This window comes from Eptatretus burgeri, chromosome 17 (genome assembly GCF_056783735.1).
Source record: "Eptatretus burgeri isolate ZD-2024b chromosome 17, Ebu_testis_v1, whole genome shotgun sequence".
In the NCBI taxonomy this organism is placed as follows: domain Eukaryota; kingdom Metazoa; phylum Chordata; class Myxini; order Myxiniformes; family Myxinidae; genus Eptatretus; species Eptatretus burgeri.
In genome coordinates, this window is record NC_140977.1 from 28287809 (window position 1) to 28303574 (window position 15766).

At 44.2% G+C, this 15766-nt stretch overlaps 1 protein-coding gene across 1 annotated transcript; it reads right to left on the reverse strand.

Moving 5' to 3' along the window:
- Positions 1-1788: 1788 nt before the first annotated feature.
- Positions 1789-15136, reverse strand: RPL30 (ribosomal protein L30). The gene is made up of 4 exons (XM_085863065.1): positions 14956-15136; positions 5567-5712; positions 2106-2236; positions 1789-1900 (listed from the first exon to the last, which is right to left on the reverse strand). The coding sequence occupies exons 1-4, from the start codon at positions 14974-14976 to the stop codon at positions 1842-1844; spliced, it is 357 nt and encodes a 118-aa protein (XP_085719191.1). The 5' UTR covers positions 14977-15136; the 3' UTR covers positions 1789-1841.
- Positions 15137-15766: the final 630 nt, after the last annotated feature.

Below are 15766 nucleotides of genomic sequence, written 5' to 3' on the forward strand. Positions count from 1 at the left end.
GCAATTCTTCCACCTGCTGGGATGCCTCCTCAACACAGTGAGTAATTCTCACCATTAGCAACACCACGCTCTGCATTCATGCTTTGCTTTGCTATGATTCTGGATTGTCAGTTTGTGCTTTGCTGTCGTTTTTGCATGCCTGGTGTTGGCTTAATAGTTAGGGTGGTGTGCTTGGGATCCTAGGATCCTGAGTTCAAATCCCACTCGGCTGTTTAATTAATACCAGGTGGGGTTGACTCAGCATGTCATCCTTCCGAGGTCGGCAAAATGAGTGCCAGCTTGCTGGTATCCTGTGTCAGAGTGGCAACCCATCCAGGATTGTGTCCAATAGCCAAGGAGACTGCTTAGGCAGCACCAATGCTCTGCACAGTGTATGGTCCCAATGGATGGATGTCAATCTTGCAATAGACCAGTCATGGCATTTAGCTCTTTCTGATGGAAATTTGGTCCACAGATGATGAAACAGTATTCCCAAATGATATCGTTCCTGGAGGAGAAATCTAGATGTTCCAGGGATCGATACCAAACTCAAAACATCTCACAACAAAGCAATAGTGGGGCAGATAACAGCAATTTTTGAGAGGAATCATGAAAATGAGGATACAAGCATCAAATTTGGCACATGTGTTCTCCAGGGGATTCTCATCAAATCTGCCTGATTGGCCATTTGAAAATCCAAATTTAGAAAAAATTTGAAAAAAAATAAAATAAATAAACTTCATAAAAGTCAAGATCACCAATCAATGTTGGATGCTGGCTGAGATTCGTGAATGTTTCAGAAACATCATCAAAGACGTTCCAAGTCTGCCATGCAGTTTTCTTCCCTTTACCAAGGAAGGCAGACACGACATCACATCCAGTGAACGCATGGAAGTATGGGATCCCTCGAGCTTTCTCAGGCCCTATTGCAGAAACTACCTCATGGACTGGAATCCATCGCACCTTGGCTCCTTGGCCAAAGGCAATCCACATGTTCTCAAGACCGAGTTCCTGTAAGGATGGCAGTACAGATATTGCTTTGACTAGTACGTTCGTGTCATTAGCCTAATGATAATGGACTTGCTACCGTCCATCGTTGCATCCCTGGCGTGTACAAATATTCGAGTGTCAGCTTCTTCATGACAACATTGAGACACAGCATCCAGTGACTTCCTTGTGTTGCTAATGGCATCTTCTCCTTTTGTGACAATGACTGTGCTTGTCGTCTGTGCTTCACACATCTTTTCCGCAAGGAAGTGAAACAGCTCAGTCTTGTTGCTGTCATCTCGAAGAAAGCTTCTCCAGTTACTTGGGGTCTTCCTGGTTCCTGTCACTCTTCTTCTGATTCCTTGCCCCCTTTTCAACCTTGCCTCGGACTTCAGACTTGACTTCTTGTACACATCAAACACTACGTCCACCCTCTCGTACCTAGCACCATAGGATTCCACCTTTGGGATGATGTCTTCTTTAGCATAGTCATCAAATATCTTTGAAGTGCGTGGAGGTACGGCATTGATAAGTGCTGAGCCATCAATGAGGACTGCATCTCCCCTTGGTTCGCTGTCTGGGATGTTCACTTGCGTTTCAAGAATTTCAGCCAGCTGTGACTTCAAAATTTTTGAAGTTTTTTTTTTTTTTTCTTTCAAATTTTGAAAAATTTGGATTTTCGAATGGCCAATCAGGCAGATTTGATCAGAAAGTCCTGCAGAACAGAAATGCCAAATTTGATGCTTGTATCATAATTTGCACGATTTTTCTACTATCTACTACACTACAAAGCCCATTCCAAAATAAGCATGACACGTCAAGCAAAGTCCCAAATTTATTGATCGGAAACAAAAGTACTGTTGACAAGACTGCATTCACTTTTCCGCCACCTGGCCCTGCTGCTCCGGCATCGAGCGGATTATGTCGGAATCACCTGCAAGTGACGAGAAGAGGGCAGATAAATGGAAAAAGTTGAAGAATCGATAGGATATATCCAGGAAGAAGCACTGAGGAAGCAAATAAAAGTCGAATATATTCAAGTTAAGCTTCCATGGGGAATCTGCATGTTTTACCAAGTTAGCGACTCCACCACACCACGATTACAGCAGAGGGCAGACACCGACTCGGTAGAGAAGTACCTGGGTCTATGATGGCGAGGGTGCAAACGCGGTAGTAGCGGCCACACGCAGTGCCCATTTCAATGTTGTTTCCGTTATAATGGTGCACACCCGTCTTGGCCAGCATGGCATAATACTCGATCTCAGATTTCCTGCAAGATACAGAAATTCGTTTTAATGAAGACCACAAACTTGTACTCAGAAAATTTGAAGGATCATGCTGTGGACAAAAGAAAATGGCATTTTACGTTTGTCTCCCTTTAAAGAACCATATACCTACTTTGTTGAAGCTTAATCTCTAAATTTTAAAGAGAGTGGGAGAGGAGTGGGTTTTGGGCTTGGTCTTCCCTCCAACAGCTTTACATGCGATTTGAGCAAGCAAAGGAATCAAGACCTTTCATTTTGCTCTTCCACAATTCTTTATCTCAAGAAGCCAAGATCACACTTTACCGAATAAATGAAATGCCACACTTTTGTTACCCAACGCTGTTACATTCGCCCCCCCCCAAAAAAAATGTTGGGTATGACACCAATTTAATATCTATGCAAGGTTTTGTTTAAACATCGAAGCTGGTCTCAGCAGTGAAAAAGACAGCATCGCATTAACATGGCTCAACAGGACGTATGGAGGAATTGAAGAATACTAATCCTCCACTCATCATCCTGGAAAATCTTGTACATTCAGATATTAGACTCTTTCCAGTCGAGAAAAATCCTCGATTATACCGTTTGGGGGCATCTATGAAGTATATACCCCTCAAAATAAGAAACCTTAACCCCCCCCCCAACTAATGCACTTTAAATGTAATCTGCATAATACGGCAACATAGCAATTGTTATACACCCCACCCCGAGATACCCCTCTCTCTTCAACCCCCTCCACCCTTTCCCCTCACTTCTCTGCTTCCCCCACTCCCACTCCACATTCCCCCACCCCCCCTCCTCCTCTCCTCCCACTCCCCTGTATTCATATCAGCGAAGCGTCAGGTGGTATAAAATAAAATGTGTATACTGTTTACAGTATATAAATAGACCTATCCTAAACCCCTCCCCCAACAAAGTACACCATACCGTCTTTAAAGGCACACATGAAACTGAGATAATGATAAGATCTTGTAATTTTTATTATTTTGTAACAAGACTGGCTTGAAATAATTTTCTACAAATTCAGTTCTGTATTTTAAAATATTCAGAACGAATATTTACACTTCGTTTTCAATTTTAGACAGATGTTCACAATAAGCTTCTTCTTCTTCATCATCATCTTCCCAACATACCTTTTAGGTTTCTTTTTGGTGATAACCCTTTTTTGCCAGACATAAGTATGTCAAATGCAGGGTGACATCTTGTGCGTCTTGGTGACCACATTGGCACCTTAAGTGAACAAAACGGACACCAAATGTCTGCGTGGCAGCCATGACTTCTGTCAAAGTCGGGAATGTCTATCCAGGGTTCATTTACCGATTTTGAACAAGACACCATTGATGCGTCGCAGGTTGGCTGTATAATGGTTTAAAAAAATGACAATTAAACTTTCTGACCCCTTAACTGAAATGAAGAGCCACCAATTTTTCTCTGTTGAGACCACAGCGGTCAATAATGGCACACAGTAATACCATGCACAGCAGACATAAAATGGCTGCCCAGAAGTCGGCCCTCGCAAAATAAAATAAAATAAATAAATTAGGCTCGGCAGGAATTATTGGGGTAGGTCAGGTCAGGTCAAGTATGGGAGCATGCGCCGGAGCAGCACGTCAGGTAGGTCAGGCCAGAGCAAGCATGGGAGCATGTGTCAGAGCAGGGGTAGGTTGGGTTACCAGAAACATTTTTTTTCAGCCTTATATTCATGTTGCAATCCGTATCAAAGAGAATCCATCTTGATAGAACAAAGAGGAAAACGAACAAAAATGGTGTGAAGAAGCTCAAACTTGCATTTCAAACTTGTGCTTAATGAAGCAAAACGAGTACAAGTTTGCAGAAAACAAAAAAGCTAGAAGGGCACACTTCGATGGCACGACATCACCAGATATGCCTCCACCCACCTTATTACATAATTATAATACTTGTACCAAGTTTGGATTAAATTCCTGAACCCAGATTCAAAATATGAAATTATGGCTGCCAGGCCGTGTGACCAATTATTCGTGAACATCCTGCTATCCCTAAGACTTGAGGAACATGTGGGTGAAGTTTCCCCTTGATCTGTCAGTTCTGGAGAGGGTTTGTAAAGGTTTATTCTTTAAAAAAAAAAAATTTAAATCGTAGCTGCCAGCCAAACCATGTGACCTATGACATCATTCGTAGATGGAGAACTTTTTGCAACTCATGGTTGGCAACCATATCTGTAAAGTTTCGCCTTGATCTGTTCAGCCGTTTCGGAGAAGGTTTTTGAAGGTTTTAAATTCTGTTAAACTTTCATACTGATCAGATAAAGTGTTTTACATATGCAACAAGAAAAAGAGCAATCACAGAATGCAGATCCTCAGCAAGACTTGTTTTGTGTGGTGCTTGTGAACTGGTGTGTTACGTAATTGATAAGAGAAATAATTATAACTGCCACTTTATAACTGCTGGCAGTGATTACCGGGTACCAAGACGTCCACTTTGATTGGACACCTGGCCCTGACTCGCGACAATTATAATCAAAACAGCTGTTCACCACCACCTCTTAGTGTCCCCCATCCAAATCCTCGATCTTTTCTACCCCCGTTAATCCACCCCAAACCCACCTCCTTCAAATTCCCTGCTTTCCTTCCTGAAAGTCCCTGTAATATCCATCTTGTATACCCCATGTTCCCCAACCCATCCCTCTCCCTTCCACAGATCTCTTAATGCCTCTGTTCCCCACTGTTTTGTCCTTCCCACTCCCGCCCCTCTTGTCTCATGCCCCCCCCCACCCCTTGCTGTGTGTTAGCTCTCATACGAGCCTCAACAAGGGATACAAAAAAAAAGGGATGAAGTTTTTGAAGGTAATCTTTTTCTTATTTTGAAGAATATGGTTGCCGATCATGTGACCGATGAAGTCATTAATTTTTTTTCTGTGGACCATTTTATCCTAAGATGACCCTCAAAACTTTTAATACTGATCAGATGTCACGTTCTACTTATGCAATTACGATGTCATAATGAAGGAACCTATGACATCGTAAAAAAATAAAAAACAATCTCACATTCTCCATGAGGAGTACTTTCTTATGTAAAGTTTCAATTTTTTTTTTCTTGGTACAGTTTCAGAGATAGAGGTCCAAAGTTTTTCCATTTTTCCAACATAGATGCCACACCACATAACCTATGACGTAATGATCATTTAAAAAATTCTACATGCATAGTCGCACCAATGGTGAAAATTTTGTGTCACTCGGGTAAGCGGTTGCAGAGAAAACAAAAAAATGAGAATGGACGTAAGTATGGACATTGGACAACCCAAAAACATAACGCCTCCTGCGACTTCGTCAGCGGAGGCATAAAAAGCAAATGGTCACCTTAAAGCTGGGCAATTGTTGGCAAGCAGCACCAACTTCGCCTTGCCCTGCCGCACCATCTTGAGCGTTTGCCGGTAACCGAGGCAGTATTTTCCACTCTTCATCACAAGCTGCAGGCGTGAGTTTATAGACTCGATCGCCTTCTTCTGCTCGCAAAATGATCAAATGCATTCGATGAACAGAAAGGAGGCACACCAGCTATAAATCAAATAATAAAAAGGCATTGTGGTTTCCCACTGAAATTAATGATAGACATAGAAAGATTATGTGCGGTGTCTTACAAGTATAAACAAGCCAAGCTCAGAATTGATGGATTAAGTTAGATGCGCCACGACAACACAAAACAACATGCACTCTGCACAACACAACACAGACACACATAGCATTGATAGCCCGAGGAAACGGATCAATGTGACGTGGCATACAATAAACCAAATGCCTTTTAAAGCCAGAAAAACACCCACACGGCCACTTTGGAACACCGATTTATTTATTATACTTCCTGCATCGAAAGTGGGCAGAGGTTGTGTTTCCACACTGATGTCCACACGTGTCTGTGGCAGGATATTTCAGGTTGGGTCTTGATTTGACTTTGGTGAAGATCCAGTTGCAGATACTATAAAACTTTAAGTGATCCTTCACTACTGAGATAGGATCAAAAACTATACACAAGGTCTGACAATAAAGTTCCAGGACTGATGTGTTTTCTCAACAGGTGGCAGCAGTGGATTGCGTTTCGTAATTTGATGTGCATCGTAATATTCCTGGCAGTACTGTGTAAGCAGTTGTCGTGAGTGGATGTGTTTTGCAGCCATACTGGAGTTTTGTTATAATTACGAGTGTTTCAATCGTGTTCTGAAGATGAACAACAAATTTATGGAAAAGAGAATCATCAAGTTTTTGGTAAAACTAAATGAAAGTGATGTGGACGTTTTTGACACGTCGAAGCTGGCGTATGGGAAAGATGCAATGTCGGGATCACGTGTGTTTGAGTGGGCCAAGAGGTTTGCAGAAAGGAGAATGGATGCTCATCGATTTCCAAAGCAGACGAAAATGTCAAAAGGGTGAGAATGTTGGTCTGATCTGACGGACGTCCGAAATTCAAATAATAGGAACTCATTTTGCATCAATTGAAGAGATCCAGAGAGCCGTGACCAATGAGCGAAATGGCCTTTCAGAGGACAACTTCTAAGGGTGCTTTGAGGCATGGCGGCAGTGACGTTGGCAAGTGCATATAGACTCCCAAGGAGATTACTTTGAAAACGACCACTCTGAACCTAATTGGTACATTTACAATAAAAACGTTTCGATGCCTTTAATCCTGGAATATCATTCTCGGACTTCGTATCGCACAATATCTCAAAAAGTTATGGACGGATTTGGACGATGATGAGTGTAATGTAAAAAAAAAAAAAAAAAAAAAAAAATAAAATGGAGCACAAGTGGTTTTCATTTAATCCACCCACAACCATCTGGACAATGTTGAGCACTCCCTAGTGTTTGTGCTGTATCTGTACGTTTTAAGGGGAAATAGCTGTACGTGGGTCGTGGGGTTCATAAAGTTCTCAGACCTATAAGAAATGTTATGTGTCTGCGTGTGTCTGTGTCACCCGACACGGATGAAGCAGAAAAAATATTCAAGAAGTCGGAAGGAGACAAAAGGTGAATGAACGGGTAACGAACACAAACTCCAATAGCCTCCAGGATAGATCCAGGTGTTTTTTTTTTTTGTTTGATTTTTTTGTTCTCGATAAAATGTCACGACTCGTTGAAGAGCTAACACACAGAACGTATAACAAGGGGAGCAGGAGACAAGAGGGGTGATAGAGGGAAGCACAAAACATTGGGGAACAGAGACATGAGGAGAGCTGTGGAAGGGATAGGAATGGGGCGGTGTACATAAGATGGACGCTACAAGGACTAACAGGAAGGAAAGCAGGAAACTTGAAGGTGGATTTGAGGTGGATTAACGGGGGTATAAAAGATCATGGTTTTGGATGGGGGAAGAGAAGACATAGGGGTGAACAGCTGTTTTGAAGACCTGGAGAAAAGAGTGGGAGTTTGTTCCAAAGGTGGGAAAAAAGAGGAATGAAAGAATGAAGGTGAGCAGGGATTCTTGATTTTGGTAGTTTTACCAGAAGGGGGTTGCAAGTGCACCTTGAGTGCCCTGTGGATGTGGAAATATGGAAATATGGAGGGGGGGATCAGATAGCAGACCCCAGTTGGGGGGGGAGGGGCGAGGCTGGAAAGGAGAGGTAGAAGACAGAAAGATCACACTGACCTGCCTGTGGTGAGAGTGAGACCCAAAGACTCCTCATCGCGGGAGATACCATAATCCGAAATGCTTGGTTTTCACAGCGTGAAGCCGAGAAAGGTGTGACGCAGGAACACCTTTCTGTGAGGCAGGAGAAAGGCGTGAGGCCCAGAGGGGAGAGCAGTACTCCATCAGGCTGTGGATGAAAGCTTTGTACATAGTCAGGAGCATAGGTGTGCCAAGGAAGGAATTTGCATGACGGAGGATACCCAGTTGGTGACTGGCTTTGGAGGCCAGCCTGGAAATGTGCGTTTCCCAGGAAGGATCATGGCAGATAGTGAGGCCCAAAAGCTTGAATGAAAGGACTTCTTCAAGAGGATTGTTGAGAAAGTGGATGGGGGGGGGGGGTTCCAGATGGTCCTTTCGGAAAGACATTGTAAGAGTATGAGATTTGTCAGGATTCCAAGTGTAGGACCAGCTTGTGATTTCATCCAGATCTGAAGAGAGTGAAGTGAACAGGCTGATGCTTGCCAATCTGAGGGATGACAGATGGTATGGCACAGGGTGGAATCAGCAGCAAAGAGATATAGAGGATTTTCCAGAGTCAGAGAGATCATTGATGAAAACAAGAAAAAGATCAGGGCCCAGAAGACTGCTTCGAGGAACTCCCGTCTGGACAGGAAGAGGGGATGAGAGAACTCCATTTAGGGCCACACGTTGGCTGCGACAGGGGAGGAAGTCTGCGAGCCACGAGTGGAGATTGCCTTGGATACCACAAAAAGAGAGTTTGGTGAGCAGGGTGGGGTGCCACAGTGTCAAAAGCACGTAATATGTCGAGGGATATAGCTCTAATTTCATGTCCGGCATTGAGGATCTCCATCCATTGTTGTGAAAGCAGGAGCAGCAAGTACAGGGTAGAGTGACCTGGTCTGAATCCAAATTGATGAATGGAAATGAAGCTATTGGAGAAAAGGAAGGATTTAATGTCTGAAGTGATGATGGATTCCATAGCCTTGCTGATGATTGGGAGAAGGCTGATTGGTCTGTAGTTGCAGGGATCTGTTTTTGTACCTTTTTAATGCAGAGCAATAATGTTTTCTGATTTCCATGCAGATGGCAGACGACCTTGAGCAAATGAGAGGGTGAGCAAGAGGAGAGGAACAGGTTTTTAGGACACATGGGATGATGCCGTCTGGACCAGTTGTAGAATCTGAGTCAAGGTTTAATAGCAAAATCTCCACCTTGTCTGGAGAAAAGGACACAGAGTCCAGGAACAGCTGGATATGACTGGGTAAGGTGGGTACAGAAAGCAATCGGTTTGGGACACAAGATATCGAAGCAAACACGGAGTTGTGGCATTCAGCGTCAGCTGTGCGGCCATTTGAAGTCAGGGAGGGGATGGAGGTGGAACATACACCAGAAAAAGACTTAACTAGACACCATCAGGATTTGGAGGAGGGAGACAGGTTTGAGAGTTCAGACTTGAGATGAAAAAGGTGTTGTTTTCTGGCTCTCCTGAGGGTAGACACACACTTGTTCCAAGATTTGTGGATGGAACTGAGATTGCCTTCAGTTGGATTTGCCTTCCGTGAGGCGAAGCAAAGTTGTTTCAGGCCAACTGCATCGCCAGAAGCTTCAGTGTACCATGGGCGGGAGGAAGGGTATGACAACTGAAGACTAGATGGGATACATTTGTGCACGAGAGCAAATACATTTGAAAAAAATCCTAGGATGAGTTGATGTCAGAGAAAGTAGAGATGGGAGACCAATCTGGAAGTTTGATGGCTGCTTGAAGTCTCTGCCAGTTGGCTTGAGTGAAATGCCAGACTCGACGGCACTGAGGTGGTTCTCTAAAAACAGCCAGAGATGTTTACTTTGACAAGCACGTGGTCAGATGAACCGATCGGAGCAGAGGAAGAACAGCAGATACTTTCAGGGAAATTGGTCAAAATCAGATCCAGAAGAGATGGAGGGAGTACTGTTGGTTGAGATCCTGGTTGGGAAGTTGGACCGATTGAGTCAGTCCCAATGAGTCACAGAAGTCTTTTGCTAAAGAGCCATGGCAGGTGAGAGAGGTACCCACACCCAGCCAACTGGCATGATGACAACTGAAGTCACCACATATGAGGGGATAGAAGTTGATCCATGTTTTCGGCGAACGAGGTGTAAATGGAGTCATCACTGTTTGGTGGATGGTACAACAAACATAAAATATGAGATGAGAGTGGAGGGAAGCCGTTGCCAGCGGTATTCCCGGTGGTGTGGTGGAGAGAGGGCAGTGCATGGAGAGTGTAGAACAGAGTTTTTGAGGAAGAAAGCAACTCCTGAAGAGGCTTAGGTCTGTCATACTGGAGGAGGAAGTAACCAGGGAGAGATACCAGGGAGTCAGAGAAGTCTTGAAGGAGGAAAGTTTCTGTTAAACAGATTATGTCTGGTTTGTTCGTGGCAACCTGTATGGAAAGGTTTTACTGTTAAGGAAGGGCCCGGAAGGGGTGAATAGAACATAGACATGTTCTATTCACCCTCTCATTTGTCAGGTTTTAGTGAAGGCCCCGGATGTTTGAGATCCACACTGTTAAGGAAGAGGGAGGGAGGAGGCTTTGGGTGCATGGAGGGGTAGGACGAGGGTGGGGGGGAGGGTATGGAGAGTTGTCGATAGGGATTGCAGAAGAGCCAGAGGAGAGGGCCGGATGAGGAGGGAGGGGTAAGGAGGTAGGGTGAATTGGCACTGAAGTTGGAACACGAACATGCTTTGCAAACTGGGAGTTTAAATTTCTTAAAGTCAGAGATGCAATTAAAGACACTTTATGCGAGGGATGCAATAAAGGAGAATTAATAGAATGGAGAAAAGAAATGTTGCAACAGTGGGACTTCTTAGACACTAGATGAAGGAAAGGTCAAATTGAGAAGAGGAAGAAGAGGAGGAAGAAGAGGAGGAAGAAGAGGAGGAAGAAGAAGAGGAGGAGGAAGAAGAGGAGGAAGAAGAAGAGGAGGAAGAAGAAGAGGAGGAAGAAGAGGAGGAAGAAGAAGAGGAGGAAGAAGAGGAGGAAGAAGAAGAGGAGGAAGAAGAGGAGGAAGAAGAGGAGGAAGAAGAGGAGGAAGAAGAGGAGGAAGAAGAGGAGGAAGAAGAGGAAGAAGAAGAGGAAGAAGAAGAGGAAGAAGAAGAGGAAGAAGAAGAGGAAGAAGAAGAGGAAGAAGAAGAGGAAGAAGAAGAGGAAGAAGAAGAGGAAGAAGAAGAGGAAGAAGAAGAGGAAGAAGAAGAGGAAGAAGAAGAGGAAGAAGAAGAGGAAGAAGAAGAAGAGGAAGAAGAAGAGGAAGAAGAAGAAGAGGAAGAAGAAGAGGAAGAAGAAGAGGAAGAGAAAGAAGAAGAGGAAGAAGAAGAAGAGGAAGAAGAAGAAGAGGAAGAAGAAGAAGAAGAGGAAGAAGAAGAGGAAGAAGAAGAGGAAGAGGAAGAAGAGGAAGAGGAAGAAGAGGAAGAGGAAGAAGAAGAAGAGGAAGAAGAAGAAGAAGAAGAAGAAGAGGAAGAATAGTGAATTGAAATAAAACACCAAGAACCACACATGTGAAAGAGGAATTTGAAACATTTTAAGAGACCAGTTAATTTTCTTGATAAAGATTAGGTAGGTTAGGTAAAGGAAAGGTTGAAGAAAAAAAATTGTGAAGGCATATGGGGAAGTTGGATCGGCTGAAGTAGGAAGAAGATGGTAGGTCAGCGAAAGTTACAGGAAGAGGAAGAGGGGAGGGGGGGGGGTTGAGAAATCACGTGGTGATGGGAGGTGCAAGGTGAGAAGTGAAAAAGAATACAGTATCATTTTTTTCTGATCCTTTTTTTAAGGATTAGGTAAGATTACGTAAAGGAAAGATTGAAGAAAAAAATTGTGAAGGTGTATGGTGAATGTGGGTCAGCTGAAGTAGAAGGAAGATGGTAGATCACCACGAGGAGGAGGAAGAAGAAGAGTAGTTACAGGAAGTCACGTGGTTACGTGGGGTATAAGGTGAGGGGGGAAGTGTTTTTTTTTTTGTTTAAAAACAAACAAACAAAAAAAAATTTAAGACATGGAACAGGGGGTATTGTTGAGAGGGATAGGAGGAGGGTGGAGAGAAAAGTGGAGAAAATAAAAACTAATCGTGAAAAGGACAAAATACAAATTAACACGATCATGCACCAAGACGGGAAGATGGGTAGGCCTCAGGGAAACCCGATTTGACAAACTGACGAATACACACCAAATTAGCACAAGTTTTGCAACAAAATCGAACGAGGAACACACAGTCATTATGGAGGCAACAAAATAAAGTCAAAACATGGCAAACAACTGGAAACTTATGTTTGAGAGTCGGCAGAGACCCCTGGAGAGAACCAATCGTCGCTCAAAAACAGGAAACAGAAGTTTTGCTGAAATTAAACCGACATGGTTGGCTGCATACTTCATTCAACCTATTAACCCCACAGTGAACCACTTGGCAAATTATAAATACCAGCAGGTACCTGTGGAAATTGTGTGTTTTGTGTCATATATCATGGGAATGCAATATTGTCCTGCAATGCGCTACCCAAAGATATTGCTTCATTAAATCAACCTCTTGATTAAAGATAGTGCTCGATTGATGAAATTTACACAAGGTCACTCCACCTTGGACATGCTGCTTCGACTCACCCAAAAATGGATGGAACCTTCAGTGTCAGACATGAGATCAAGGCCATCTCTCTGGACATATCTTATGCTTTTGATAGAGTCTGGCACCCTGCCTTGCTCTATAAAATGTCTGCCTCTGGCATCCAAGATCAACTCCACACATGGCATACTGACTTCCTCTGTTCTCATAGCCAACTTGTGGCACTCAATGGAATTATTTTATCTCCTCTCCCTGTAAAGGCTGGAGTGCCCCAAGGCAGTCTTCTGGGCCCAGTCATATATTCCTCATCTTCATCAATGATCTCTCTGACTCTGGGAAATCCTTTTTATCCATTTGCTGACGACTCTACCCTCTGCCGTGACATACCTCATCGTTCAGAGAGAGAGAGAGGCTGCAGACTCTTCCCTCTCTTCTTGGAAAAAAAAAAGTCAATGACAAGACGGTCAAACACTTGGAATGTCTTTCAATCATGAGAAATCTCACACTCTCACTCTCTCTCTCTTTCCAAAAGGGCTGTCTGGCAAACCCTCCTATCTACTTTCTTAACAATCCTCTTGAGGGAATTCAGTCATTCAAACTCCTGGGTCTCACTATCAGCCAATATCTTTCTTGGGCAAAACATATCTTAAAGCCAGCCGCCGACTGGGCATCCTCCGTCATGCAAAGTCCTTCCTTGGCACACCTGAATTCCTATCCACGTACAATGCCTTCGTCTGCAGTATGGAGTACTGCTCTATCCTCTGGGCTGGCTCCCCTGCCTCACATCTTGCTCAGCTTGACACCATGGAAGCCAAGGTCAACAAGACTAACTGGAATCTCCTGCGATGAAGCTGAGTCTAGCACTTCACCATCACAGACATGTCAGTGGTCTCTCTCCTCCAATGCCTCCTTTCTGATCTTGTACCCTCTGCTCTTTCCGTGCTTTGCGCCCCCCCCCCCACCCCCAAAACCCCACCGCATGCTTCTGAAGGGCACACATGGTCCACCATCAACCCCCTTCTGGTGAAGCCACCTAAATCCAAGATCACTGCTCACCTCCTCAACTCATTTGTTCCTCTTTTTTCCCCCACCTTTAGAACCAACCTCAGCGTTCTCTTCAATCTCATCCCCCCCCTCCAGGTCTTCAAACCAACTGTTCACCACCATCTCAGATCGTCCCCAATCCAAAAACATGATATTCTCTGCCCTCGTTAACCCCATGCCACCCCAATCCCTCCACTTTCCAAATTTCCAGTTCTCCCTCCTGAGAGTTTCCTTTTGTATACAACATGCCCACTCCATGCATCCTATCCTGCCCCATACCTATTAATTGGGGAAAAGTCTCCCTCTGTCACGGCCTTTAACTCTGCTGTTGGAGTTTCCCTCCTCCATCTACTGTTACTTTGGTCATAATCTTTACAGTGGACCAACACTAGCTCAAAAAAACCCACGTCACCCCAACTACTGTCATTGTCATCATGCCCCATACCCATAATGTCATCATCATGCCCCATACCTATTAATTGGGGAAAAGTCTCCCTCTGTCATGGCCTTTAACTCTGCTGTTGGCGTTTCCCTCCTCCATCTACTGTTACTTTTGTCGTAATCTTTACAGTGGACCAACACTAGCTCAAAAAAACCCACGTCACCCCAACTACTGTCATTGTCATCATGCCCCATACCCATAATGTCATCATCATACCCATAATGTCATCATCATGCCCCATACCCATAATGTCATCATCATACCCATAACGTCATCGTCATGCCCCATACCCATAATGTCATCATGCCCCATACCCATAATTGTCATCATGCCCCATACCCATGATTGTCATCATGCCCCATACCCATAATTGTCATCATCATACCCCATACCCATAATTGTCATCATCATACCCCATACCCATAATTGTCATCATCATGCCCCATACCCATAATTGTCATCATACCCCATACCCATAACGTCATCATCATGGCCCATACCCATAATTGTCATCATGCCCCATACCCATTAATTGGTGAAAAGTCTCCTTCTGTCATGGCCTTTAACTCTGCTGTTGGCGTTTCCCTCCTCCATCTACTGTTACTTTTGTCGTGATCTTTACAGTGGACCAACACTAGCTCAAAAAAAACCCCACTTCACCCCAACTACTAGTCCCCCGCCCAGTTCGAGTACGTCACTTGATCAATGGATCAACAATCGACTTGGGGACCAATTAACTTGTACACATAGACATCTAATGTGAGAGGGGAAAGACCTGACCAAGAAGTCCGCGGGATTTCACACAAAGATCTGACAGGTTATCACCTTCAACAAACGACCATCGGTCATGTTCAACGTACGTGGTGTCTGTAACGCCCTTCGCCATCTTACACGCACAGGGTCCTCAAACAAGAGAAATAAGGACACAGACTGCACGCCACGTGCAAGGCCACAGGCTCGACCGCACTTTCCTAGATTCTCGGGCGTACAAGAACGCTCGCAACCGACAAACACTATTACATCGTCACGTACCGTCTTTTTCGAAGTCACCATTGCTGTAACGGCGATGCAGCGCGTCGGACAGAGAGTATTTAAATTGTTTGGGTGCAAAATGCAGGATTATCACTCCTCAAGCACGAGCAACAATCACCAAGCAGGACAAAATGGCAGCGGCATGGAAAAAAAAGAAAATTCCCATCATGCAATTCGAAAGGTGTTGTTGTTGTTGTTTCTCGAATTAATTAATCGTACTTCCGTTTTCGGGGGACGACAAAGAGGCCCGGAGCGTATCGCACTCTCTTTTCGCCGGTTATTTAAGGAACCGATAATAGTTGTGAAAATTAATCCTCCGAATTAAAGTGAGAATTCACCCGTTCGAGTGTCATAGTTTTTTTTTTTTTTCGAAATTGGAGCGCACACCGCGTCACGCCGAGAGGATGACGTCGTGACGTCATCTTCATTTGGGCGCAGCCAACTTCGATTTCCCTTCATCTCGACGTCTGACGCCGATAGGACCCGAAGCAGCGAGAGATCAGAGACCTGCAAAAATGTCAATTAATAAAGGGTAAATGTGATTATTTATTGAAACACACCAGGTTTTTGGTGGGGTGTCTTCAGTTGCCAAGCAGCTAGCAAGTGCTTGCCAAGCCAGCCTTTCCGAATCAACGGCTTAAGCCACTTGGCGATCACACAAGGAAACCAGAAGGGCACTCGGGAGAGCGCATACCTCCGCCACGTAATGCCTGATCCACAAGAACATATCTGGGATATCGTGACAATACCAATACATTTTTCAGATGTCGTGCTATATATCGTTTTTAGCCCTATCTCTCAATGGTGAAGA

Bases quoted from the DNA above. Each gene is read 5' to 3' on its own strand.
- RPL30 (XM_085863065.1), bottom strand. From the start codon at position 14,976: ATGGTGACTTCGAAAAAGACG. The intron at 5,713-14,955 runs GTACGTGACGAT...TTTTGCGAGCAG, and splicing joins TGGTGACTTCGAAAAAGACG to AAGAAGGCGATCGAGTCTAT. The intron at 2,237-5,566 runs GTGACCATTTGC...TGTATCTTGCAG, and splicing joins AACAATTGCCCAGCTTTAAG to GAAATCTGAGATCGAGTATT.